Source organism: Dryobates pubescens, chromosome 24, assembly GCF_014839835.1.
Source record: "Dryobates pubescens isolate bDryPub1 chromosome 24, bDryPub1.pri, whole genome shotgun sequence".
Lineage (NCBI taxonomy): Eukaryota > Metazoa > Chordata > Aves > Piciformes > Picidae > Dryobates > Dryobates pubescens.
In genome coordinates this window covers 1,938,862-1,966,692 of record NC_071635.1, presented here as the reverse complement: position 1 = coordinate 1,966,692, position 27,831 = coordinate 1,938,862, and the positions used below count along the sequence as shown (strand labels likewise).

Below are 27,831 nucleotides of genomic sequence, written 5' to 3'. Positions count from 1 at the left end.
CTGTGCAGCCCTTCCAGGAGCCCTCTCCGCGCGGCGCTGCAGCTGGGGCAGCTGTCAAGGCACTCGATGCTGTGCAGCTCCAGGCACACCTGGCTGGCAGAGCGGCCACCACACCCTGCAGCCACCCCAGCCCTTCACCCTCACCGCTGCTCTTTCCAGGAAGCCATGAATTACACTGCAGCTCTGTGCTGAAGGCAGGGGCAGCAATGATTCCATCTGACAGGTGTTAAACCAAATACTTCTGTGTTTAATTACATTAAGAGTTCCAGAAGGCTAAAACCAGACAAATGCACAGAACTCCTGTCAGGGACAATGAACTGAGGCTGCCACGTTGTCATCCTCAAGCTTTAAACGGTGTCTAAAGCAACTTCTAAGTAAGTACAGTTTGGGATACTCATGTAGAACCTAAAGAGTGATTTTGGTTTGCTTTACCTAGCATGAAGGGGTTTTGAACACTTCAGTCACTTGGAACTAGTCCCACAGTTGCCACTTTCCCACCTGCCTCTCATCAGCAGATGTTTTGCTTTGTATACCAAGAGTAGATTTTTTCCCCCCAATAACAATGCAATCTAGTTTTCATAGTAAGACACAAAAGCTCTCTAGTCTTGCTCCTCTTCATCCCCATCCTCATCTTCATCTCCTTGATCTCCAGATTCAATGTCATCTTCATCTTCAACCTGAAATGAGGGAAGAGCTGTGGTGAGGAGTAACATCCCTTGCTCTGATCCAGCCTCCTGAAGGCAAGCAGCTGCTGAGGAGTGAAGCTTAAAGCCAGCCTAAAACGATCATGTGTCAGTGCTCAGCAGAGGCACCTGTGGCCATGGCTTCTTGGCCAGGGGTGGCTGGCTGCTGGAGGTGTTCAGCGCCATCTGCTCTGCCCCATACATCCACTAAAGACCTTCACACATCCAGCTGCAAAGGCTTCTTGAAACAAGCTGCCCAGCAAGGCCCTGGGTTTGTGGTGCTGCTTCAAAAGCAGACTAAAGCTCTCTAGTTACCACTTTTACTGTCTGTGGAACCTTCCCTTTGCATTAACACAGCCACCAGCTGGAGGAAGCTGCAGCAAGGCCAGGCCCATGGGCAGGCAGCACTGCAGGCACACATGACAGGTTCTCCTCACAGGAGCCTCCCTCAGCCGCAAGCTGGACACTTTTCAGGAGGCATCATCACCTTTTAGAGGTGGCTGCCCATGTAAGTTGAGGAAGCAAGCCAGGCAGGGTCAGCAGCCCCCACCTCAGCCCCAGGGCCCCGCTGCAGCCATGGCTCTGCTTACCGGCACCCCCAGATCCTTCAGCTTGACCTTCAGTGCCAGCAGCTTCTGATCCTGGTCAGCCAAAAGCACCAGCAGATCGTCCTGCTCCTTCTTTGACTCTGCAACTTCTTGCTGCAGTTTACTTTTCTCATCTTGCAAGATAGCAACTGTGCTACTGGATGAGTCCAGGTGCTGCTTTAGCACTTCTTTTTCCTCAGAGAGGGCTTTGACTTCGCTCTGGCCACAGGACAAATCCACACATTAGCCACAAGCACAGAACAGCTGAGGCCTCCTTTCCTACAAGCACATTCCACACACCACCTGCAACAGCTCCAGCCCCACCAAGAGCCCTGTAGCCTTGCTCCCACACACTTCCTTACCCAAATCCCCTTATTACCAGCCAGGAGTAAGAGGTGGCAGTTTATCAGTGGCTGCCTCCCAGCCAAACTGGAGTGTAATGCCATTTCCTAACCAGTCCTTTAGAGGCAGGCAGGGCCTACACTTCCCAAAATAAAAAGGCATGAGATGCATCCAGATGCAGAGGAAACAAACCTCTTCCACCCAAAGCCTTTCCTAGTGTAGAAGTTCTCCTAACTGAAGGCTGAGGGTCAAGTGTCTTGGGGTGATGTCCACCCACTACCAACCTTCAGGTCTTTTATTTCTTGCTGAAGTCTCCTCTCCACTTCTGAGCTGTCTGCTGCTGTTGCACCATCTCCTAACACAGGATCTGCAGCTGCATTCTGGGGACAGGAAATTCCACATCACAGCACTGAATGCCTCCATCCAAAGACAGCAAGCTAAGCCCTTAGACAGTGTCCTGCAATTTCAAACCCTGTTTTCTTCTTGCAGCATAGCCAAGGTGTGACAGTTCCATGCATCCTGTGCTGGAAGGCATCAGGAAGCAGATCTGTGCTTCCTGGGGTCTCAGTGAACAGGAGCACACAAACCCAAAGGTTGCAATCCTTATTTCATAGGAGTAGCTCTCTAAAGGGCTGCTAGGTTCTTCCTAGGCAGATCCTGTCTATTAGAGGCCACAAGGTGGGGTTTTTTTCCAGCTAAATATTCACATCTTTCTATGTGACTACTAAAACCAGCAAGAGTTTAGTCTCAGCCAGCCCTGCCCTCAATTATTACCTCCAAAATGGAGCAGCTGTCTCAGCTAAAACTGCAGCCTGGCATGAATTCAGGCCAATGGCTTCTCCAGTTACAAAGCCACCTTTAGCCAAAGCTCTAGGGAAGACAGGCAGGCAGTGAGGTGCTCTGACAACCAGTGGCAGCATGGAGCACTCGAATGTGCCTCCACCTCACAGGACACATGGCCAACACGTGTGCAATGGCATCTGCCTTCAGAGCAGCTGAGCCTTGACAGTGGCAGAAGCCTTCCCCAGGTGATCTGTACCTCAAACACAGCTTTTCCCCACTCCAGTCTCTCTTGCAATAGGAAATCAAGGGCTGCAAGTTCCCTCTTTCCTCAGGAAGGATTTTCCTACTTAACATTGAGGACAGTGCTGGAGTCCCTTGTCAGAGTATGTTCTTAGAACAAGCTTGAGCTGGGACAACAGCTACAGACAGCATAGGCAGGAAGTGAAGTCTTCAAGGTTTAGTCCCCAGGGAGAAAATAAGGAACTCTTTCACTGGTACCATTATTTGTAGCTTTTGGTTCTCCATCTGAAGCTTAGAGATTTCTGCAGCCTGTAGCTGTATCTGACTCCTGAGCATTTCTAATTCCTGCAGGACACAAAGGCAAAACATAGTTTAAGTTAATTCAGTACAGCAAGGTTGTTATTCACAGCAGTTTTTCTTTCTTGCTACCAGAGAACTGCCTCCTGGATGAGAGGAAAGTTGCAGCTCCCCCCAGGAGAGCACAGTGCCTGTTTCTCTAGAAGACAAAGCTAGTCAGCAACAGATATTTCCTCCCTGCTCTTGCAATCGCTTTTCTGTGCCAGCCAAGGCTCAGCCAGGGTTCTAAAGGTGTTTCACACCACAGCACTCCCAGCAGCATCCTCCACACCCCTCCATCCTTGGTGCAGAAGCCCATTATTTATGGCTTAGCAAGGCACTATGAGCTCCCTGGCCAGAGGAACTCTGCTAGGTGGCTTTTGCAACAGCTGCCTTCACTGATAGGACCTGCGGATACTTAAGCACTTCCTGTGTGCTGTACATCCAATGTCTGGAAGCTTTCAAAAACATGTGTTGCACTTGAGAAAGAGACTGGGTCTGAGGAGCCAGCTGAATTCTCCTTCTTGCTGGCAAAACCAACAGATTAATTCCTGGGTGTGTAACCTCAACACTCTTCAGCTGAGGGTACACCACTGAAAACCCCAACCTGCTCAGGAATCTATGCTGCTTCCTGCCCAAGCTCCCTTCCCACCCCCAGCTACCATTCTTCACTTCAGCTTTGCCTCAAGTACCACAAGTTCACCTTCTGCAGTTCATCACTGTGCTCCAAGCCACCAGATTTGCTGGTCTGTGAGGACTGCTCTGCTGTGCCCATTTCCAGCTGCGGGGACGTCTGCAACAGCAAGGAGACAAATCAGCCCCAGAGCCAGGCAGGCCAAACTGAGTCATGGCAGAGCACAAAGCAAACCCTCTGCTTGCCTGACCAAAGCTGCCAGCAGAGAGGCTGCACACAGGTTAAGAAATGCACATCCCAAAGCCCTGATTGCTGGATGGTCTCCTCTAAGGTGGATGCAAAAAGCATCCCTGACCAATGCACAGCACCATGTAAACCACCATAAATGTGTCTTGGGCATTGCCCCCACCCAGGGGGAGGAGACACCTAGAATTACCTTTTCTTTCCTACCCAAAATACACTGAAGAACACCCCACTGATTGTACAGCTGCACAAACTCCTCTTGGGGACAGTGTGAAGCAGCAGAGGCCCTGCTCAAGCCATCTCCCACCCTGCTTCTGTTAGCAGGATGCAGCCAGTTGTGGTCTGCTGTGCTGAGACAGCACCTACCAGGTGCTCAGGCACAGCCTCCCGTTCCCTCAGCTGCCCCTGCAGCAGTTCATGCTTGGTTTTCCATTCTTCCAGCTCCTCTTTCAGTCTGCTCACTTCTTCTGTCTGAAAGCCATTCACCTGGAACGTGTCAGCATGGGAGTTGTGGTGCTGAGTGTCCTTTCCTGGAAGACAGTTTGTAACAGAGGTCACCAACTTCATTTTGAAGCTAGCTTCAAACACACCCATTAGAGTCCTTCTTGCCCATGCTCCTCCCACCTCACAGGCCAGCAGAAGCCATTCTAACTCAGGAAGCAAAGCAGAGGATTTAGAATTCTCTGTCAAGAGCTCTGATTTGCCACTCTTCCCAGGGGGCATTTGTGTGCTGCCTCACTCAGTTCATCCAAAGCAAGATCCCAGATAAGTCACTGCCTGGAGGAAGGGCAAGTGTTTCCTCAAGTAAGTTTAGTCATGGGCAGTCCTGAGGGCAGAAGTACATCCTGGAGTCATGCCACATCCAGCTTATCAGGCATTCTCCCCTTGGAATGCTTTCAGCACACTCTCCTGGTTTAAGCATCCCTCTGGTGACAGTGACAGGGCCCATCTTGCACATGTGCTTTGCCACAGCTCTTCCCCACGTCCTGCTTTCATTCACAGACCCCAGCTTCAGCACACACCACGGCCCATCTGTTCATCTGCTGAGTCTGAACTGCAACAACTGTCTTGGACTGACTTGAAAGTGCAGAGACAGCCTGCACCAGCAGCTGCCAGGCACCCAGCTTCAGCTCCTCCACTTGAACAATGCTCCACATGGAGTTGAGCAAAGTGCATTTTATCTCTGTGGGAGGCTTCCACATGCTGCAGGACACAGAGCAGCAGGCCTGAGGAGGCAGCAGGCTGGCTGCTGCAGCTGCTCTGCAGCTTGCTGTGCAGCTTTGCACTACCAAGGGTACTCTGTTGCTCTTCCTGAAGCCTACCTAGCTGCACTTTAAGGAGATTGTACTGGTCCTTGTGCTGCTGGATCTGTGACACCTGCTGTGTAACTGTTGCTTGGAGCTGTTCATTCTGAGAGGTTAAAGTGTTAACTCGTTGCTTTAGCTCTTCAAGCTCCTGGTCCTGTGGAAGCAAAGGAGGCACTTGGAATAAGAGCACTTGTGAACACAGCACTGAGAGGAAGGCAAAGACAAGACAGCAAACCCTCAACTCCAGCAGTACAGGGGTCTGCTAAATGACACAGAGCAAAGCCTCACATAGGTCTAGGTCTCTCCTGGGAGAGACAGAAGCCCCTCACCAGACCACCTCCATCCCAATCTTTTGGAGACCTCCAGCATCCCCACAGCAGGGAAAAGGAAACATCTGGCATCTGATGACTGCCATTTTTCTCCAGCACACTGAAGCCTGCCTGTGTTTTGCCTCAAGAGTCACTACAGAAGCCTGTTCATTGCAGTCATCACACGTTCTGTGAAGTCTCCCTGGTGCTTCAGCACTGTCCCTTCATCCCCCCTGCACCACCACACCATGTCCATCCCACAGCCCTGAACTACAGCAAGCTTCACCAGCATTCTGAACACTGACATTCAGCAGAACCCAAACTTGCCTGAAGCGTTTTGGGAAGTGCCTCTGCACTGCCAGATCCTTTGTTACTTGCTTTGGACCGGTGGGGAAACTGCCCTGTGGTGCCTCTGAGAGCAGGGCCCCCAGCTTCTGGAGGTACATGCACAGTGTGACTGCCCCTTACCTGCTCTCTAATGACTTTCTTGTAGTGAGTCACGATGTTGTCATGCTGTTCCAATGTCTTCTTAACCTCCTCCTCCTTTTTATCTTCCTCACTAGACTTGTAAATAGCTTTACTTATAACACCTGCCAGAAACAGTTTGTCAGCTAAAGCCCAGTTCATCTTTTTATGTGCTCAAAACAGCTTGAGCTCATGGCAGCAGGAGCCCAGCCTGCACAGCTGTTCAGAACACTCCACCCAGAACCCTCACACTGCACACCCAGCAGCTCCTCACAACCCCTGCAGAGAGGACAGTTAGCATCTCACCTTCCAGCTCCTTTACAAGCTTGGTAAATTCATGGTCAAACATCATGTGGTCTGGGCTAGAAAAGCTGGGCTGTGGCTTCTGAGCAGCTCTGGAATACAGTTCATGTTTGCTAATGAAGCCAAGCTTCTCAATGAAGTTCTCCCTGCCAATCCTCTTCTCAATCAGCTGCTTCAGCTTCTCTCTGGAAAAAAGACAGATCACAGTGCAGCACTTGGCCAGAAACAAGCTCCTCCTCCCCTCAGGCTGGCTTCTGCAGCTAAAACTCTGATTATCTGGCTCCAGGCTTGACTGCAGCAGATGCTCTGCATGAGAGGCAGTTTTTCAGTAGCCATTCACATCTCCTCCCAGCCCAGGAGCAGGCAGGGCAGGAGGAGCCATGCAGAACTAGAGGTGGGTCACTTATTCCGCGTTCCGTGAGGAGCATTCAGCGCCTCCTGAGCCACCATCAGCCCCTCACAGCGCCTCCCCTGCAGGCTCTCAAGCCTGTCCCATGCTCTCCCCCCACACCATACTCACTTCCTGTAATTCTCAAGGGAGTTGTCATTGTAGTAGATGGAGATGCCAAGCAGCAGTGCACACAGGCCTTGGACAAGCTGCTCCTCCTCCCCGAGGTTTTCAGCTATCTGCCCTGTGAGCTGGAGCTCTTGTTAAGGCTGAGGGACTTCAGAAGCACAACACATGTAACATTCTCCTCCCTCTACAAATTCCCAGTGGCTCTGGCTTAGGAAGCAGACAAAATAATGATGGAAGCCCTCCCAAAACTAGCTCCTGTCCTGAGGGCCTCGAGTCGCCCGTGCTTCCCCTGAAATCTCTCCCTTCAGTAACTTCCTGCTGAACCAGGGAGATTGAGCTGTTCCAACAGTTTAGACAAGGTGACAGTTTAGCCTTAAGTACCTCTGCCAGAGCTCTTCCTGAAAAGCAAGCACAGCAACAAATAGGAAGCCTCCTTCCTTCCTTCCTCTAGGGTATAAGCTAAGGCACACTAAAAATAGCAAGGGGCTTGTCAGAACAAGGAATACACTTGGCTGGCAGAAGGAGGAAGCCTTCCACTGTACTCTCATTAGCACACATCTTATGGACAGCTCAGCATCCACAGGGCTCTACAGCAAAGCAACTGGGGAGACAGGGCAACAGGTTGCCCACAGAGGTTGTGGATGTCCCCTCCCTGGAGGCATTCAAGGCCAGGTTGCCTGAGGCCTTGGGTCTAGTGGGAGGTGTCCCCGCCCATGGCAGGGGGTTGGGACTGGGTGATCTTTAAGGTGCCTTCCAACCCAAGCCACTCTATCAATCTGTGAGCAAAAGGCTGGCTGTTCCCCCTGCCCCAGGAGCTGCCCTGCAGTGTGATCTAGATCAGCATTCAACTGTCACACGAGGAACCTCAGTGAGTTCCAGCAGGGGGTTTGCTCTGCAAGCAGGTGAAGGATACAAAGGGAATGTTGGCTGTGTTGTGGAGAAAGTGGGTGACAGCAATGGAGCAGTTGCTGAGCCAAGTGCAGAGCAACATCAGCAGTCCGACCCTGGTCTGCACTTTGCTGCCCTGGAAAGAGTAAACCCCCCCCACTGTTATGTTTCTGCAGAGGAAGACTAAAACAGCCCCCTGAGCTGTTCTCCACTGCAGGCTCACACACACACCTTGGTCTCCTCATCAGACAAGCAACATCCCTCAGGACCCCCCACTCGTTAGTTACACTGCACACAGCTTTAGTGGCACACGAGTGAAACCAGACTGACCTGTTCCCAGGGCAAACCAAGCAGCACAGGTGTGACCCTAGGTGATCCTGCTTTGCACCTGATGATCTCCAGAGGTCCCTTCCAAACTCTCATGTTCTGTGATACTGTGGCCCCCCTCACTGCAAAGTACCACTATAAAATCCTAATTACTTCTGCATTTCTAATGAATGCCAGGGTGAGCTGAAGGACCACACACACACTCAGTGAAGAAGACAAAAGGTGCAATTCAAGTGAGGGGAGGCTTCCCTGTGAGGAGAGATGCACCACCAAGACTTCCCCTGCTGGCTGCAAGGTGCCAGGTGCTCTCACTGTCATTTTCTAAGCAAAGCAGCGCAGCACTGGAGTGGCTTTGGGTTCAGCCAGGTGCCCACTCACCCTGCAAGGGGAATGCTAACTGCACTGTTTTTGTTAAGTAGGGAAAGTGACTTTTCACCTTCGAAGTGACTGTCTGCTCCCTCCTGTTCCCCCCTCTCTCTGCTGCAGGCACTGTGGGCACAGCAGCGCCATGACAGACACTGTTCCAACAGGCAACCAAGACACATTCTCCCTGCATGGAAGGCTGAGCTTCACACAAGCACCTGAGAAATCTGATGAAGTAACTGGAAGCTAAAGCCAAGGCTCAAAGGCAAGGCACAGATAACTGCTGGGAAAGAAAATACACCTGAACGAGTGGTCACGGGGAGGAGACAGTGGCAAAACAGAGAAGCACCCATCAACAGTGTCTCTGCTGGGGAGTTTTCTGTGCTGGAGACACTGAACTGACAGCCCCTGTGCTTTAGAGCTGAAGGCAGTGTGGGGTTTAAGTTGGCTGAGCATTAAACAAGCCCCAGAGGGCTCTGAAGAAGCCAATTTGCTCAGAGCAGCCAGTGAGCAGCAGCCTGGCAGGAAGATCCTCTGCAGTAGGCCTCCAACTGCCACTGCAGACCACAAGACAGACAGGAGCTGAGTCTAATTACCAAGCTGTGAAGAGCCTGCCTTCCAGGGCTTCCTCCTGAGGTGCTGCTTCACCAACACTGAGATCAAACCACCTCCTTGAAGGAGAACACAGCACAGACAGCAAGGCTGTGGCAGCCATCTTTAATGCTGCACACACAAAAGGAAGCATCTGGCCCTCAGTCACCATCATCCCTTCCAGAGGTCCAGCAGAGCACTCAGCACCAACCTGTTGTGTTGCAGGGTGAGTACCACAAGCTCTCCTAGCAGTCACTGCTCAGGCTTTACTGTGTCTGCAGCTTGGCTGGGACCCTGCCATGCTGCTCTGTTAGCACAGATCACCTGCCTTGCTGCTACTCCTCTAGCTCAAGGCCACACCTGCTTTCCACTGACCCAGACCTCACTGCCAGTTGCCCTGTGCCCACCATACTCTGCTCTCCTCTTGCCCTCTCTGTTCCCCTGGACTGGCTTGTGGAGCTTTCCCCACCAGCACCATGCAGGCCCCTCACCCTGCTCTCTCAGCAATGACCTCCCAGCAGCACACCACTGCCAGGTGCCTGCTCCCCAGGTGACACCTGTCTCCAAGCCAGTCTGGTAACACATTGCAGAGAGATTCACTGGCATATAGTGGGGTCACCCACAAGGCCCACAGAGGATGCCCAGGGAGCTGGCTCTGATTGTCCCAACGCTGTCGCCAGCTCACATGCACTGGGGATGACCTCTGGCCCTGGGGATGACCTCTGGCCCCGGGGATGACCTCTGGCCCTGCAGCACACTGGCACATCCTGAGCTTCTCAAGACAACACTGGCACACATCACGCTTGCAGCACGATCTGCCGGAAGCAGGCACAAACCACATCTGTCCCCAGGCACTGCCTGCTCCTCTGAGGCCAGAGGAGCTCTGCCTCAGGCTTTCCACACAGCCCAGAGCACCCCCTCTGGAAAAGTAACACAGCTACTGTTCAGACACACCACGGCAGCACCTGCTGTGAGCGGTGAGAGCTCTCCATGGCTGCTGGGCTGCAGCTCAGGGCTGCTAATGGCACAACCCCACCCCTCAGGACAGCTGTGAGCAAGGTGACAAATCAACCAGAACTCCCACAGCAGCCACATTTCAGGATTGGGTTTGGGTTTCTCTACCACAGATGACCAACGTAAGGCTTTAAGTAGCATCCTGGAGGTCAAACAGCTCAGTTCAGGGGTGTTTGCTAGTAACGAGATCCCTGCTAGCAACAACTAGCAGCCCCAAGGTTAAAACCTCTGCTAAGTAGAAGGTACCAGGAGGCAGGTTAAACAGCTGGGGGGGTTTAGCAGCCAGGAAACCAGCACCATCTTCCCTCTTCAGATTGCAGCAGCTGCTGGCTGCAGGCCAGTCAGAAATTTCTAACAGCTGTCATGGTTCCAACCTGAGAAGTTATCTGTTAGGTGAAGGAGTCTCCCCTTGGAAAGAAAGCACCCATGCTACCCAAGACCTTTAGGCCAGAGTTTTATGGAGCACCCCCAGAGAATGCCCTGCAGACACAGAGGGAGCTTGTTATGCTAGGAAAATCCCCAAACCCCACTGCCCCAGGAAGCTGTGAGTGGAAACACATCAAAAGCAGTTAAAGACCCCGGGAGGTGCCAAAGCTGTGCCGGAGCATACGTACCCGTCTGTCGATCTTATCCCCCTGCAAGTTACACACACATTACTGCACAGCCCTCAAGGGCAACACATTGCACACAGCCCCCCACACTTGCACTCCCTTGACTCATTTCAGGCTGAGAGCCACAGGCAGTGTCCCCAGCTCCAATTTACCTCAGACAAAAGCGCTGGGAAAAGGGTAGGGAGTGCTGGCTGCATTCAGTGCTAGAGCAGATAAAGGCAGGTGAATTCACCCCAGGCTCCAGCACTCTGCCATTGCTCTCCACTGCAGCCAGAATTAACCAGCTCATTGTTATTACAGCCATGTGGGGAAAACAGCAGAGGGAATGTCAAAAGGAAGTGAAGGCTAGGAGGTGAACTCCCCTCACTTGCCATTTGCAAAGCCAGGCACGAAGAGGTCACGGTCAGACAAGCTCTTGGCTTTGACCAGCAAACCCAGCAACCATCTCACACAGGAGCCTGGCATCCTCAGCATGTCTCCACTTAGCAGTTACAGCTTAAAAGCCAACCAGGCACCACTTCAGCAACAAAATGTGCCTGCAGGCCCTGCCAGCTTGCCTTGTCTCTTAAACCACGTTTAAGGTCTAGATGTTGTGGGGCCTTCTGCGTGCTGAGAGCAGACACCACCAAGCAGCACTCACTGATGCAAGCCAGCTCTGCTGCTCTCCTTGCCCCTGCAGCACAGAGTGCTTCAGGTGAGGCATAACACCAGGCTCAAGAGAGGGCATCCTCTTTCTGGTTAGGTTTGCAGACATGCCCTCCAGCAGTGCCCCTGCACATGGCTGCAATGCCCCTGCAGAGGGCAGCAGGGCCCCCGCAGCCCTTGTTTTGCCCCAGGCAGGCTGGGTGGGAGCCGTACCTGCGAGAGGATGTTGGTGCACTGCTGCAGCAGCGACACCGGCGGGTTGCCGATGCTGGTGGCCAGCTGAACCCTCAGCAGCTGTTCCTTCAGAGAGGCATTCTCCTGCAAGGCATGGGCCAGGGCCACGGCAGCACACCAGTTGGAGAGAGAGTCCGTGGAGAAGAGGCCCCCACAGAGCAGCTGGCCGGCTGAGACCGAGTTACCTGTAGCTACCAGAAGGGCCAAGAGGTACACGCGAGATTAAAAGAGGCCACGGCAACATCACAAGACATCAAAATGCACTGACAGCCCAGACAAACCAAGCTAGTGGCATTAGAGACAAGTCCTAGGAGAGCTCTTGCTTGGCTCAGACACTGGAAGGCAACTGCCGCGTGAAGCGGTGGTGCCAGGCTCGCCTACCGTCGATGGTGGAGGGTAGCAGCGTGGAGACGATCTCCCCCTGGCCCTTCTGGTTTTTGTACAGAAAGCACTGGAAGCAGTAGAGGACAGCACAGCGCAGCACAAAAGGCTGCCTCTCGTTCACCATGGACATCAGAAGCACCACAATGGCAGGCCTGTCATGAGAGGAAAGGGGAAAAACGTTAGGAGGCCTTGATTGAAGACAACCAGATACGCAAGGTGGGGTGCCAGGAGTCTTGCCTGCTCCATCTATCACCATTGCAAACATCTGAGCACAGCCTCTGATCTTTGTGCACAAAACCCAGCAGCAGATTCAGCACAGATGGCTGCAGTGTTCCTCCATGGGATTTCCACCTCCCACCAAGTCCCCTGCTGCTCCCTGCCAGCCTCAGGAGCACTGCAGGAGATGCCTCCTCACACCACCAGCAGGCTGTAGTGCTCCTCTGCTCCCCTCACGCTCACATGTTAAGATCTCCTTAAACTAACACTTGCTGTTCCCTAGTCTGAGTTCCAAATACCTGTTTGCTTGCCTCTCAATCCTCTGGCTGACACTGGCAGCTCATCCCAGTCTGGGAATTCCTCAGCTATTGCTCACTTCACTTTTCAGGTGCCACAGAACAGATCAGATCAGGTGCCAGCACACCTGACACCTTCATGCTCTGAGACTCCCAACCTAAACCCAAAGCTGTGGCTCTGTATCGTCATTCCAGACTCTGCATTCCAACAACCCTCTGCCCATACCAGTACTTCATTACCCAGCCCACTTCAAACACTTCTTTTCCTCTACCTTGGTGGGTTAGAAGGTGCATTTACAGAGGCAAAGTAGTCTTGATTCATCTGGCATCCTCGAATGACCTCTGAGACAGTGTTAATGGTCTGCAGAAAGGATGCAGAGATGGGCAGTTAGTGCCAGGCATAATCTACTCCCACAGAATGACCCCAGCTCACCCTGACAGCTCAGCATCAACAACCACACTCCAAGTCACAGCACAGGGATTAATGCAGTATAACTCTTGCAGATGAAATGCAGGCAGCTGGCAGCAGTGAAACAAAGGGTAAAGGACAGCTCAGCCAGCTCTGCTGTACCCAGGTACCTACATGTCCATTTCCTCCCTCAGAGCAGCTTTGCTGTGTCAGCCAGGCAAGCTGGACATTGGAGAGGAGCTGGGAAGTGAAAGCTTCCAAGAGAGAAAAGCACTGGACTGGAGGCTGTGCCAGAGGAGCCAGTCCACAGACAGTCTAAGCACAGCATTTACCAAGGGAAAACCTCATCCTGCACTGCTGACAGGGCTGTCCTGAAGCTAGAAATCCCTCAGCATTGGAGACCTGCTGAGGTAGAATACTTCTAGACTCCCTCAAGAAAGAAAACCAGCAAAAACCCCATCCCCAGAACAGGGAAAAACAGGAATCAATTCAGCCACTCCAGGCCAGGCTGAACCCAACACAAACCCCAGGCAGGTCTGAAGGGCTCCTGGCTGCAGAGCATCACGGGAGGGACTGGCTTCTCTCTGTGAGGAGCTGACAGCTCTGGCACCTGAAATGCTCTCTTAGCAGATCTTATCACATCAGGTTGCCTCTGCAGCAGCCAGTTACCCCTGCAGAGTCCTGCTTGCCCCCCTCCCTCCATCTGCCTGCTCCCTTCTTACCTCAGTCAGGATGTCAGCAGGAACCCCCGTGGCCATCAGGATGGTGCAGAGCTGCTGCAACAACCCGCAGAGGAACATCGCCTTCTGACAGCTGCTGGTAGCGCCAGGAGGGTTGGTGGGAGACACCAGCACCCGCACCAGCTAGGAGCAAAGCAACAGCTGTGTGTGAAGGGAGCCTGGGAGCTTCCCAAATGCACAAAACAAAACCAGGTTCAGCCAAGAGAACAATTAGCTAGTTCTGAGCTGGAGACAACCCAGACTCGGCGGCTAACTGTGACACTCCGCCGCTATGCACTGCAAGAGAGCTGGGCAAGTGCTGAGCTGGACACTGAGCCAGGGCAGGAGGTGTTTTACCTGCAGCATTAGATGAAGATTTGTCACTTTCTGAGCAGACCACCCGCAGTTGTCATCTCCAACCTCAAACCAAGGCTTCATACGCTGAATGTAGGACCCTTCCTTGAAGAAATTCTGGTTGGAGTTGTTGTTCTTCAGCAAGTTCTGTAACAGGAGGAGACAATCTTCCACCACTATTCCTGGTGAGACAAAAACCCACAAGATGAATGAGAGGGTGGCACATGGGAAACTAACCAGCTCCTCTGTGCACCAGTTATGGAACAGAGCTCTTCATTCTTAACAGGCATTGGATTTGGAGGCAGAACTGAACCTCCTGCATGGAGAAACCCAAGGCCCAGCACATTTCTGAGGAAACCATCCTGCTGTTTCTTATCACAAGTCTGAAGCAAAAATCTTCCTTCCAAAGAATACAGTTTGGAGAAGTCAATTGGGTTGGAATAGAAAGAACTTCAGAGCAAGCCTCACCAAGAGCTCGGGGACTGAAGTGCACCTACTTCAGAGGCTGCACTCCTGCCTCTGCACCAGCACTGAAACAAAGCTCCACAGCTGAAATGCAGCAGTTCTCCCTGGCTGACACAGCCCTTCTCTTCAGCCCACTGCCTACATCCTCAGCTCATTTCAAAGGTACTTTGGGGGTTACTTTGTGGAGAAGCAATTGTAGAAACAGAATCATAGAATGGTCTGGATTGGAAGGGACCTCTGAAGGTCACCCAGTCCAACCCCCTGCAGTCAGCAGGGACATCCTCAACTAGATCAGGTTGCCCAGAGCCCTGTCGAGCCTCACTTTGAATATCTCCAGGGTTAAGGCCCCAGGCACCTCCCTGGGCAACCTGTTGCAGTGTTCCACCACCCTCATGGTGCAGAACTTCTTCCTAACATCCAATCTAAATCTGCTCTAGTTTGAAGCCATTGCCCCTTGTCTTATCCCTGCAGGCCTTGCAAACAGTCTCCCTGCAGCCTTCTTGTAGCCTCCTTCAGGTACTGGGAGGCTGCTATTAGGTCTCCCTGGACCCCTTAGAATGAGCCAATCCAAACTCTACTCAACAATAGGGTTTTTTTGTTACTTCCCCCCCACCCAGGCTTTATCTGTACAGAAAAAGCCCCAGAGCTGCTCATCAGCTCTGTACTGTGAGAAGAGCAATCTCCAGGCAGCTCTGTCCAGAAGGCAACATGAATAAAGGCAGTCTGCTTCTGCTGGGATGATTCCAAATCTGGACTTAACAGAAAGGATCAGGACTTACTCCCTGCACTTGTGAAAACTCCCTGGCAATGCCAGACTTGGGAGTGGGAGAACAAAGAGAGAGCAGCTGTCACCTTCCCCCTTCCCACAGCTGGGCACCCAGCCCGTGGCAGGGCAAGGGACACATAGGAGAGGGGGCAGAGACCTCTTAGCACTCAGGAATTTAACAGCCCAAGTCCCCTAAAATTATCAGCTGCCTATAAACAGCAGCTTTGCTTAACCCTTCCATGCCAACATGCCTGAAGGAATTCATCTGGGAGAGCAGCATTAACTGCTCCTGCAGCCCAGAGACAGGTCACTGCAAGTGATCCTGTAGCAAGCTGCAACTGGTAGCAAACTCAGACTGTGCTGTTAATGAAAAAGAGCTCATGTTTGCTCCTTTTTTTCATCCATTATTTTTCCCTCACCCCAACAGCTAAATGCTTCAGCAAGGAGTTGACCAGAAAGCTGAAGTCAGCTGTGAGGCTGAAGGAGCTCAGTGAGCTGCTACTTGGAGGCACTCCAAGCATCCGAGGACCGTGCAGGAGGAACGCAGATGCTTAACTCGGTGAGTGCCAAATGCTGCACACACATCTCTGACACTGCCCTTCAACAGGCTGCAGCCCAGCTGCCACACACCAACTCATCCACACATGCTCAGAGAAATTGACTCCTCAGGATTAGTTTTCAGGAGATGCCAAGGCCCTGCCTGCTTGCTCAGCCTGGTTCTGCTCCCTCTGTTATGACCAGGCTGTGTCTCTCCATCCTGCTACCCCCTGACTAGCTCCAAGTGCACACTAACATCAGCCTGTGAATGCTGTCACCCACTGCTCTGAGCAGGAGCACAAGGCTGTGAGTATGTCTTAGACTTTTCTGTACCTCCATCGCTGTTTCCCTCCTCGGTTATAATGTCCAGAAGTCTCTCGAAGGCATTTTCAAAGGCAACAATCTTCTGTATGGCTGCATTACTCTTGGTCAGTTGCTGTAACAACAAGACTCCCTTGACAGGTGGGGAGAGAAAATATTAAGCTTAGCTTTCCTGGCCCTGCCTGGCCTTTCACAAGTCACAGCTCTTAGAGGAATGCTAAATCAGCAGCACGATCCTTGGCCAGAACCACAGGACAGAGCTGCGTGCCCTGTGCCTCAGCACAGCTATCACACCCCACCATGGACACCACCCAGCAGCTGCTCAAGCCTCACTGCACCTCAGAACAGAAGCACAGGAGTATTCCAAAGGGTGCCATGAGGCTCTACAGAAGAAGGAAGGAACTTGTAAAGCACCTCATCTCCCTTCTGTAGTAATTAGAGCATTATGGCAGCTGATGAGTCAAGAGAAGAGCCGAAGCGAATCTGACAAGCCAGGAGAAAGATCAGCTGACAGGGCAGGGAAAGCCCCCACAAGGATCAGTGTCTGCAAGAAATGCACAGCAGCAGTGTGCCTTTGTGTGAATCATGGCAAGAGACCCAAGAGCCACCCAACTCAGCTGAGGATTTAAATATCCCCAAGGAGCGACCGGGATGACTCTTCCTGTGTGTTCATTTAACCTAACCCCGGTCATGAAGCAGCACCCAGCAGTTCAGCTGACAGTTACTACTTGTGAAGAGCTCTTTGCCCTCTACTTACATCATTTCTTATCACCTCCCTAGAGTCTGCTAGTAAATCCATCAGCCTGGAAACACCTGCAAGAAACACATTTTTTAAAAGCATGACTAAAGGAGCAGCTTTTTCACGCTGGAGGTCTTAAAAACACCTTGCTGAAGGCTCCACTAGCTCACCCCCCCCAAGCCCCACCATGCTGTTTGCCAAGCTTCCAGCTTCAAGTTATCAGGAATAGACTCAAACACTGACCCATGGGGCTGACCAGAATGATCTGCTGCACTTGAGGTCCCTGCTGCTTTAGGAGAGATGTAAGGAGTTTCACTCCAGGCCAGCGAACGTGGAAATCAAATTCCTGCAAAAGCAGAGAGGAGAACAGGAATGAATTCCTCACTGTTCAGCTTTCTCTGCTAGACACCACAAAGATAAGGAATTTCTTCTCCTGCCCAGCTCTTTTTTCACCCATCCTATCAGAGCACATGGCCAGCATTCACACACTCTCCCATTCTGTGGTTCTTCAGTATCAGCAAGGGGAATTCCCAGCAGTTTCCTCTCCTCTTGCTCTCTGGGACAGCTCTCCTAGCTATTTCTTCTCCCTAAAAATCAGTCTGACCCTCCAGGGTCCATCCCATATTGCCTGAAAGTGCAGGAGGAAAGAAAAGCCAAGCCTCTTGCAGATCCCTCCAGATCACCTCCCCACCCAGCAGGACAAGTCCCTCAGCCTGCCAAGCAGGGTTCTGCTACTCACCTCCACAAGGCTGAGCAGGAGTGTGACATTTTCTTGCTGTTTAATGAAAATCTCTGTGAACTGACTTCCCAAATCATCAATTTGCTTTGGTAAGTTTTCCTCTGTAACAGTGAAAAACAGCATATTAGAGAACTTCAGCTACTTGCCACTCTTCTTCCTACATAACAAGGGCCAAGGTTTAGAGCCACTGCCCTCCTGTGAATTCTTTTCAGAACAAACACTGACAGCAGCTTTGCACAAAAGGGAACACCCACATCATTCTAAACTTAACTTGAAGGGGGAACCAAGAATCTGCTAACCAAACTCATTTCAGCATTGAAGAATCCTCTTTCCATTGATGCTACCCAGCCAGATTCACAGTTCTCACCCCCACAGTTGCCTGTTACAGATATAACCAAGCACACTCTGAAGTGAGCAGAGAATTCAGTGAGAGAAAGAAGAGAAGGCTCCAGAGCCTCCAAGTGGCTCCATTCACATGCAGCTGAGCTGCTCCAGTGAAGTTCCTTGTAAGGACTATTCACTGATGTGCAAGAGCTGAGCACATTTCATAGCAGGGGGCTTGAAGTGGGAAACCATCCAAAGCTAAATGGCTCCAACATCTCTTTGGTTTGCTTTGGTTTAACAGAAAGGATCTGAACATCAGGACAGTGAGTGTGAAACAGGTGAGCACCAAAACCTCTCAGTCTTGAAATGGGAATTAATTCCAGAGGCAAGTGAAGTGCCAGGCTGTCATTCACTCCTCAGTTGTGTGGAACTGGGTTAGCTCATAGATTTCCTCTTACACAATCATTTCCTGCACGTTTGCTGCACAAACTCAAAGCAAAGGCAGAAGCAGCCCACAAAGGAGGAGAAAACAGGCAGAGGGCATCTCTGCACTGCTGCTGAGGGACAGCTTACACAACCATGCCACAGAACAACCCCAGGCAGGTTCTGCTGGTTGGCACAGTGAGGGAATTTCTGCTGGAAAATGGAGAGCAGCTCTAGTTCAAAGGGAGCTTTTCATCATGCTCTCCTTTCGACAGGGGGAGAAGACATTTCGTTCCACTCCAGCACCAGCTGAGACCATGGCTCTTCAGCTGCTTGGCTCTCAGGAGGGGCAGCACTTCAGTTGTGCAGCACACCAGTGGCCACTCCATATGAAACTGGTTTTAAAAGGAGGTTGGTGCTTTGCTAGGCTGTTTCCAGGCTTGTCACAACAGCCAGTGAACACAAAGCAGCAGCAAGGGGAGCAGGCCACAGGCCACCTCCAGCCAAGCACCCTTCTGCCTACAAAGCTCCTCCTCCTCACACACCTCCTAGACAACCTGCTGCTCTGCTCCAAACAGAGCACACTGCCAGCTGCCCAGGCCCCTGCTCTGTGTTCCCATCAATGCAGAAGGCCCAGCACTCCACGAGGAGCTGCTGCACAGGCACTGCTGTTCCTCCCCTGGGCCCGGTCAGCCACACAGAGGCACCTTCAGCGCCACGACACCCGAGCTGAAAGCACAGGCACAGCCTGAAGCACAAAGCACAGGAAACCCCTGGGAAAGCCACTGCATTTCTGACCAGATCCAAAGGTCTGACTGGGCTGAGTGAAGGCAAAAATCAGGAGTTTTCCTCCTGTTTGAACTGCAGGATCGGCAGCCCTACCAAACCATTAACAACTGAGCAGCTCCAACAGGGGTCAGAGACCACAGCTGACCCTCAAACTCTGCACCCTGCAGGGGTATGGCAAAAAGTGAGAAACCCAAGGCCTCTGCCACGAAAATTTGGTGCCAAGAAATGAGTTAATTCGGTCAATCCAATCCAGCTGTTGGCAATGGCAATTCAGAGCAAGGCGTCAGCTTGCAAGAGCTCATTTGTGTGGATCTCCCAGAAAGCAAAGAGGTTCATCCTCAGTTTTCCTATCAGTATTTCTTCTACTGGATTTACAAAAACAGAGAGGTGAGCCAGACAGAAACAGGCAAAGTCAAACTGCATCCTCTGCTTCTGTGGACACACCAGAGATCATGCAACCAGCTTCTACCCACAAAAATCTGCCCATTCAGAGGGCTCAGAAAAGGAGAACGACTTCCATCTGCTAGGTTAGCTCTTAGTGAGTCACTACCAAGCAGCACTGCAAACTAGAATTCATCTTCAAATGAAGAGGTGAAGTGCATATTGACAAAACCAGCTGGGAAAAGGAGACACACAGTGTTAGTGGTAGCAGTGAAGACCTTTCAAACATGCATTGCTTAAAAGAGACACTGCAGGCTGCTCCTGTGCAGCCTGTTCGTGCTGAGCTCCAGGGCTTCCCGAGAACAGAAACTGCTCGCCAGCTCCTGCCCATTAAAACCCTGCACGCTGTGTCATGGCATCCTAAACAAGATTTGCAGCCTTACTGCAGTCTCTGGAGACCTGCTGGCATTCAGCATGTCCAAATCACAACAGAAACCAAACTGGGAAGGCACTTCAGCTCCAGAGCAAACATGGAGAGCAGCCAGCAGAAAGCTTTGAGGAAGCTCCAATGCAAGTCGCCAGTGTCCTTTTTAAGCAGCAGGGAGTGTTACAGGTGTGAGTAGCAACTAGGCCTAAAGCAAAGTGCTGTATTGATATAAGTAAAGGGTTTTTACCTTCAGAATCATCTGTCAGTGCAGACAAAGGGAAAAGAAACAAGAGAAAGGTTTACAAGTTGAACAGCTTTCCCCACAGCACAACCAACAGCAGCACAACCCCGGGCTTCCCGCGGCCGTCCCACGGCAGCAGCTCCTGCTTTGGGTGGTCCTTGTGGAGGGGCTGAACTCTACCACCCCACACTCTGGCAGCAGCAGGGACCTCACACAGCACTCCAGCTTGTCAGTTCTTTGCCCTTCCTAAGAGAGTGCTCTAACACTCTTGTCAAATGCATTATCATGGCCACTGCTGTGAGCACGGACTCCCCAGCACTGTGGAACTCTGATCTTGTTCAAAAACTCATGGAGATCAGGCAACTGCATGAACAAGGAGAAGAGGTGGTCAGAACACAGCACTGAAGGACTTCAGCTTGCAAATCTCCTGCAGCTAGGTGAGACAGGACAGGTGATGGCAGGAGGCCCCATGAAAGGCCACACTGCACAGCATAATGCCAACAGACTGGCAGAGCTCTGCTCCTGCTGGAGAACCCTCACCTACTTTCTGTAAGGTTATTTACCACCTATTTACCTCTGAAGAGAGATCTTGAGGTAAATACTGCAGCCAAGAGACTTTTCAACCCCAAGGGCAGCATCACCTCCCATTCTGCCCATCCACAGGAGCATCTGCACTCACTACATGGGATGGAAACTGAATAATGAGATACAAGGGCTGGGAAAAGACCAGAGAGACTCTTGAGGTCCCTGGCAAATGCAGGATGTTATGAGCCCCCAGACATTCAGCCTTCTGCCTGCAGTGTAGCCTTCTCACACTGTACTCATGCCTACCCATGAGCTCTGATGGCTTTTGGACAAGCTGGTCTGATGGATTTTCATGTTCATTCCCCAGAAGCAGAATGGAGACCCTCAAGGCTCTGGGATTTGCTGTTAATGTTTCCCCCTACAGCCCTGGGAAGCCAGCCCATGGCCATCTGGATTAGACTGCCAGCTTACACAGTGATCAAGCCAAGGCCTGACTGGCAGACATGAACAGAGGTGGCCTGCAGCAAGGGACAAGTGGAGGGTCAGCTGCACACAAGGAGACTTTCAGCACTGTCACAAGAGCTGCCCCATAGCAAAGCAAGTCTGGGCATTGGTCAGAGCATGACAGGTCATGATTTGAATGAATCCACCAAGGGAAGCAGCCCACAGCTCATCCAGCTACAGCTACCAAGTGCTTACCTTGCTCCTCCTCTTCCAGGTCATTGGAGATGACATTGTAGAGGGTGTCCAAGGCATAGCCAATTATTTCAGAATCTGAACTGAAATGAAAGAACCACCCTTCTTTAGTGACAGGTTGCCAGCTACTCTTACACACTGCCTGCCTGCACAGGCAGCTCCCTCTGCAGCATTACACCAAGTAAGGAGGATCTTGACACACTGTTTTGCAGTCCCACAGAGCCATCCCTGGATGCAATCAAACTCCCTTTCCCACTTCCATTCCCTCAGGTGGCCACATCCAGAAAGTCTGGTGACACCAGATTGCCACAAGAAGCTTCAGTGTAAGCATGTCATCCATCTCCTCAGTCACTCCTTCCAAACTGCTCCTCAGGCACACCAGGAGAAACCTCTGGGAGGGACTCAGACTCCTCAGAAAGTCACCCAAAGAAGCTGCAGACAAGCTTCAGCCCCATGCCAGGACAGGCCCTCTCTGCTACCCAGTCAACAAGACCTAAGGGACAAATGCTTGCACTCCTAAACAGGTCAGCTTCTGTGTCACCAACTCAAGACTACACCCAGTTATTAAGGGGTTTGGAACTCCAGGCCTTCCCAGGAAGCTGCTGGACAGCCAACCTAACCCTACTTGCTTACACCAAGATTCTGCTCCTAATAAAGCCCTGCTGTAGGAGGGACCTGTTCCCTCTGAACAATCCACAACCCCTGTGCTAGAGTCTGGGGGCACTGTAACTGCTTGCTGCTTGCTTTGTTGCTCATACACCAGAAAAGTGTGAAAGCACAGCTGGTCAGAACACAAAGGAAGAGAAATCCCCATCACAAAGCAAGGCACTTCAGTGTGGGAGGACACACCTCAGCTCTTTTCATGTCCTGCCCAAGCACCAGAGCAGCACACAGAGCAGCCAAAACAAGACCTGCCATTCACACTTTGCAGCACCTGCTTTCCCTGCTCTCCAAGGCACACAAAGCCAGGCCTCCACACCACAGGTAACTCTGCACTTGAAGAGGCTACCAGGCTGGTTTAGAGCAGAGGTCTGAAAACCAACCTGACCAGCAATGCTAACCACCAAGCCTTAACTGAGGCCAGCTCCCTCTCCTGGACCACTAATTACAGCTGACAGACCTCTGGCAGGTGCTGCAGTCAAAACCCAAGCGATGTCTGAAGGTGATCCAGCAAGAGACAAGGGAGGATGGAGCAATCCATACCTCCATGTCCTGTGTCACTGCAGCAAGGGCTTCAGCAAGCTGGCAAAGTGACACCTCCCCTGAATGCCTCCCACACCAAATCCAAAGGTAGAAATGACCAGGTGTCAGGGCAGTTCTGTCATGCTGGGCTCTGAATTGAATCCTTCTCCTGCTGATGTCCTCCCAGGACACATCCCTTTTTCCTTAGCTTGTCACTCAGTTCCTGCCACCTGCTTTTAAGCTGGGCTAAAATGGAAACAAAGGTGAAAAAACTACCTCCTTCCCTGCCAGAGTGTTAAGTCAAAGCAAGTGAAGGAGGCTTTTAGTCCATCCAGCATCTATGCTCAGCTCCCTGCTCCTGCCTTCCCTTTGCTGCCAGTTAGCTCTTTGACACAACCCCACCTGTGGTTTCCTTCTCATGATCTGTAACATTCCACCTCTGAAAAACACAGAAATTATCTCCTGCAGACCTGAACCAACCAAGCTGCAGCCTTGCTCCTCCTTTCCCTTGCTAGGGAAATCCCAGCAGCTACAAAAGAACAAGCCAGGGTAGGTGTGGCAAAGGAGGCCTGGTTTCCCTTGTCAGGAGGAGCACAGCAATATGAGAGCAGCAGCCTGTCTTTGCTGCTTGCTGCCTTGCTGCCACCTACCCTTCACCACACACACTTTATTGATCCTTTTGCTCTGTAGTGAAAAAAAATCAAGCAAGAAATAGCCCTGCAGCCTGTCCTGCAGCCATGGCAGATGCAGCCCTTGTGCACTGCAGCAATCCAGCGTGAGCCACTTCAGGCAGCTTCCCCCTGCTCACTGTGCTGAGACACATGAGCAAGATGTCAGCACAGAGCTCCCTGAGCTCCCAAACCAGCAGGGAGCTGCATGGAAGTGAGGGCACCCACAGCTTGTGCTGCCCAGCTTAGGCTGTCTCAGGAGTGCTTTTATCTCTTCCTCTGAACTAGGGCATTTCACTGTCAGAAGAGAGAGAGGCAATAGCTCCACTGGCAAGAACAGCATGGGAACACAGGGTGTTTGCCATGTCATCAGGCACAGCATGCCTGACAAGGACATTTTGTTGTCCATAAAAAACCTGGAAAAGTAATGGAGAAGCTATCCCAGGAGCCGTGGCATTTATAGAGCCTCTCACATGGAGGCATGAGGGGCATATGACAATTCCCAAACTCACAGCTAAGAGCACAGCAACAGCTGATGTTTGTGCCTAACACAGAAGATTCCTTCTCTTTGGTCCCTGTTAGGTTTCAGGCTGTCAGAACTGTCATGCTGAAGTTGAAAACCCTTGTTATGCAAGCAGCTGGAAATCCAAGTGGACTCCTTCCTCTGGTGCCTGCTCCCACACCAGCAGTGAAGTGCCATCGGCCTGTTCCACAGCCAGCTCCAAATCTGGGCCAAAATAATCCCTGGTGGGATGTGGCAACGTCTAGAGAGCAGAAAAAAAGTCCCCTCAGAGGTCACAGACCCTGCTTGGTGTTACAACACAAACACATGGCACCAGCCACTGGTGGGGGGGGGTCTGGAGCAGGCACAGGCTGGCTGGGGGCTGCTGCAGGCTCCAGGGTGCACATTGCTGAACGAGCAGTGAATGACAGCTGTAGAACAGCTTCTGCATTCTGAGCAAACAGGAGATGGAGCTTAAAGCAATCTACAAGTGAGCCATGAAACAAGAGGAGTGATGTGCTCACTGCAGACAGACTGGGGGATTTCTGTCCCAGGGCAAAGGCTGTGGAGAGTCTGAAGCAGCAGTGTAGACCTGAGGACACTCCAGCACAGGCTCCTCCCGAAGCCAGGAGATGAAGCTGCTCATACCAACAGCTTCACAGTTAAGCTACCAGCATGGCTTATAGCACAGAGAGCTACAGAAAACCTTGATTTACTGCCAGGCAAGTCAATGATTAGCACAGCCACCAGGCTGCAGAGGGGAGGGAGGAAAGAACTACTACTACAGAGCCCAGAGCTGTGCTTAGCACTTCAGATTCCATGGGAAGGAAAAATGGATTCACCAAAATCAGGAGATACACTGCAGATGAAAGACAGCCCCTTGTTCCCAGCAGCCACAGGAACAGCAGTTAGCATAACCCTCAGAAAGAGCTGAGCTCTCATACCTGGCTGAGGAGGTCTGAGAAACCAAGTGGCTTTTTGATTAGCTGCTGATTTCCCAATGAGCTTATTTGCATTAGGAAGTAACCATCCCTAAGCAAAGCTGCTTCACTTTTCCATACTGCCATTACATATTCCAGCAAGACAAATGCTGCTGAAGATCAAACAGTTGTGCTGCTTCAGCCATCCCATTCCTTCCTGGGAAACACATAAATGGAAAAGGAGTCTGCACTTGTCCCTGCTCTCAGGTTACAGCAGCCTGCACACCAGCAACCCCCTCACCATCAGGAGGGAATCCCACGGATTCTCTCCACAGTCTGCTGCACACCAACACAGCAGCTACAGGCACACATCCCAGACTACAGGCAGCTGGGGGTGTATCAGCTCCAGCCAGCACAGAAACAACCAGCAGGAGCTTCAGGGTCGAAAACCTTCACATCAGGAGCTCGGCTGCCCTTCTTCAGGTGACTGGCAAAGTCCCTGAAGCTAAGCTGGGGAGGACAGCAGAAGTCACTGCTTTGGCTCCAGCACACTGCTTCCCTGGTCCTTCCATATTTCTCATCAGGTCACACCTCCTGTAAGCTTCAGCTTCACACCAACAGTCAACACACAGGACCAGCACAGGCGAGTCTCTGACATGAATACAGTGACATGTGAGAAGACACCTTGAGTTGTCTCTCAATTCAGTATGTCAGTCACTCTGGGCACCAGGGACAGCTGAGCATGCAACTCCCTCATCAGTTACTGAGATGAGCTGGCTCTGGTTTATGTTCTTACAGCTGAAAGCGCTCCAGAGCCTCACCTCCACGTCACCAACACCCAACAGCATGCTCACACCATGCCTAACACCCTCCTGAACTCAGCAGGCACGGGGGCTTCAACCAGACCTCTCCTGAATGAGCCACAGCATACAACACTAGGCCAGCTGCTGTGCTGGCCCACCACAAACACACTCCAGGAAATCCACACACCAGTGGGGGGGGTGTGGAAGGCAGCATTTTCCAGCTGCAAATCCAAACCCCCCAGAGGTGTAGTTACTGGTGTTTGAAGGGCAGCTCAGGTCACGAGGGACATCTGCACAGAGCCCTAGCACACACCAATTCCAAAGGGACAACTGAGCCCAAAAAGCCCAGCAAAGCCCTGAATGCTGCAGGCCAGCATCTCCATGGAAAGGAGATCAGCAGAGCCATGCCTCCCTCCCTTCTCAAAGTTCAGCCCTGGCTCCAGAGCAGAGAAGTGGAAGGCAGGCTCCCTGACCTCATTTCTGAAGGCCTTCCCCTTCATGTCAGGGACAGTTCCTCCTATTGGTAGACTTGGGCTGTTTCAAATACTGCAGATAATTGATGTTGTCATTTGGGATTTACCTGTCCACAGCACTGGAAACTGACCACTGAGAAGCTTTGGTTTAGACTGGAGATTAGGAAGTGACAGTGAGGGTGGTGAGACACTGGAACAGGTTGCCCAGGGACAGGTGATTCAGTTTGTCATCATAAAAAGCTACTCTTGCAGTTGTTAGCCCAGCTCCCCCAGTGTTACTGGTACAGAGAACCAATGTTGTAATGGTTTCAGCAGCAGATAAGGGCCAGCTAATGGTTTCAGCAGCAGATAAGGGCCAGGTTATCAGCCGGAGCAGCTGCCAGAAGTCAGCCACAAGCTTACCGGTCAGTCTGGAGGACATGGATGAGATGCTCCATGGCCTGGGTGCCCACCTCCAGCCGGTATTTCTGTGTGGGGAAAGCAGAATAAGCAATGGTCCAGCCCAAAGACCTGACTCAGCTTCTGAAGCACAGCTACGAGAAGCCCCCGGGGCTCCTGAGGAGCTGGCTGCTCACCTTGGACAAGGATTTGAGAGCACGCACGGCATCCCGCCGGTCATCCAGCAGCGTGGATGAAGCCACCCGGTCGCACAGCTTCTGGATCTGGGAAAGTACGACACACGGGGGTGAAGGACACGGTGCCCCCCGCAACCGTGCAACGAGCCCAGCCGGAGCCGTAACCGCCCAGGACTGAGCCGATTCTCCAGGACCGGGCGAGACTGTCACGGCCCTGCGCAGAGCACGGTGCTGTCACAGCACCCCCGGCGTCCCGGGAAGGGCACAGGGCGTTCGGGAAAGCTGCCGGTCCCGCAACGGCAAGGCAGGGTGCGCAGAACCGAGAAGCGCCCCGCGGAGCACCGGGCTAGCGCGGGCCGGCCGCGAACACGCGGAGCGAGCTGTCACCACCTGGGCCGAGCCGGCACCGACGGCGGGGACGCGCACAGCCGCCGCAGCACAGGCGCCAGCCGCAGCTGGGGCCGCCCCTGCGCTTCCCCACCGCCCGCCGGCAGGGACCCGGCCGGTGCCCGCCGCCGGCTCACGGCGCAGCCCCGTTCCCCAGACTAGGCCCCACCGAGCCGCGGCCCGCCCTGCTCACCGTCTCGGCGCCGGAGGGCTGCGGCCCGGCGCTGGGGCCGCCCATGACACCCCGCAGGAAGTTCATGGCGGCTGGGCTCGGACAGCGGAGCTCGCCCCGCGCCCCCGGACCCCGCTGCTCCCGGACCCGCCGCCGCCCCCGCGACGGAAGCGGGCACCGCGCCTGCGCCGCGACGTGGCACGGACGTGGCCGGCGGCGGGCGGGGAACGCGTGAGCCACGACCCCTCCCTCGGGCACTCCTCCTGCGGGGCCGCCCCTGCCGCAGGGCACCTGCCCACCGCGGGCGCCAGCGCCCCGCCACCGATGCCGGCCCCTTTGCTCCGGGGAGGCTCGGCTTTCGGCGCCGGCTCTCGCTGTTCGCGCAATGCACTCCAAAGTCCAGCTTTCGTCCCGTTGGGAAGGAATTACTTCATGCCGTACAGCTCTTTGTCCTTTTGGACCTCAGCATAGCTCAAAGGCTGTCCCTGTTTCTGTGAGGAGCAATAAGCTGCTACCCGAGTTACAAGCGAGGGACAGCCCCGCACAGAGTCCCCGGGTTAAGCCAACACTTAATACTCCTCTGACTTTCCAGGCGGCCGGCGCCCTCCGCCAAGAGCGGAACGTTGCTCCCGCTCAGCAGGACCCGAGCCGGAGCGGTGTAAGGGGTGAACCCTGCCGGGCGGACCTCGCGCCGCCCTCACGGACGCCCGGGCCTGGCTGGCCCAAGAGCTGGCAGCACAAACATGTCTTCCGCGGTACCGGGAGCAGAACAGGGTTCATTAAACAGCGGGGGAGCGCTCAGGCGCCCTTAACCGCCCCCCCGCGGGACAGACAGCGGCACCACGGCCGACTGCTCGCCCCGCCCAGCCGGAGGGCTGCGGGGATTGGCGGAGAGCTACCGGCCGCGCTCCGCGTGGGCTGAACGCAGGCCACGCGCGCTGCGCATGCCCGGTCGCCTGCCTTTCCCCGCTCCCAGC

At 52.9% G+C, this 27,831-nt stretch overlaps 1 protein-coding gene across 6 annotated transcripts; it reads right to left on the bottom strand.

Annotated features, from left to right (window-relative positions):
* Positions 1 to 59: 59 nt before the first annotated feature.
* USO1 (USO1 vesicle transport factor) lies at positions 60 to 27,023 on the bottom strand. 6 transcript variants are annotated; one of them, XM_054172539.1, is made up of 26 exons: positions 26,876 to 27,023; positions 26,296 to 26,382; positions 26,123 to 26,187; positions 21,176 to 21,255; positions 19,958 to 19,969; positions 17,367 to 17,467; positions 16,871 to 16,973; positions 16,646 to 16,701; positions 15,901 to 16,021; positions 13,803 to 13,981; positions 13,449 to 13,589; positions 12,590 to 12,678; positions 11,803 to 11,957; positions 11,401 to 11,606; positions 10,546 to 10,566; positions 7,662 to 7,772; positions 6,752 to 6,870; positions 6,235 to 6,416; positions 5,932 to 6,053; positions 5,171 to 5,309; positions 4,215 to 4,378; positions 3,675 to 3,764; positions 2,894 to 2,980; positions 1,897 to 1,992; positions 1,274 to 1,489; positions 60 to 677 (listed from the first exon to the last, which is right to left on the bottom strand). In XM_054172539.1, the coding sequence occupies exons 1-26, from the start codon at positions 26,939 to 26,941 to the stop codon at positions 600 to 602; spliced, it is 2,886 nt and encodes a 961-aa protein (XP_054028514.1). In that variant the 5' UTR covers positions 26,942 to 27,023; the 3' UTR covers positions 60 to 599. The 6 variants fall into 6 exon arrangements, with proteins under 6 accessions (XP_054028514.1, XP_054028513.1, XP_054028516.1 ...); XM_054172538.1 differs by having other exon boundaries at positions 11,401 to 11,612; positions 26,876 to 27,022; XM_054172541.1 differs by lacking the exon at positions 10,546 to 10,566 and having other exon boundaries at positions 11,401 to 11,612; positions 26,876 to 27,022.
* Positions 27,024 to 27,831: the final 808 nt, after the last annotated feature.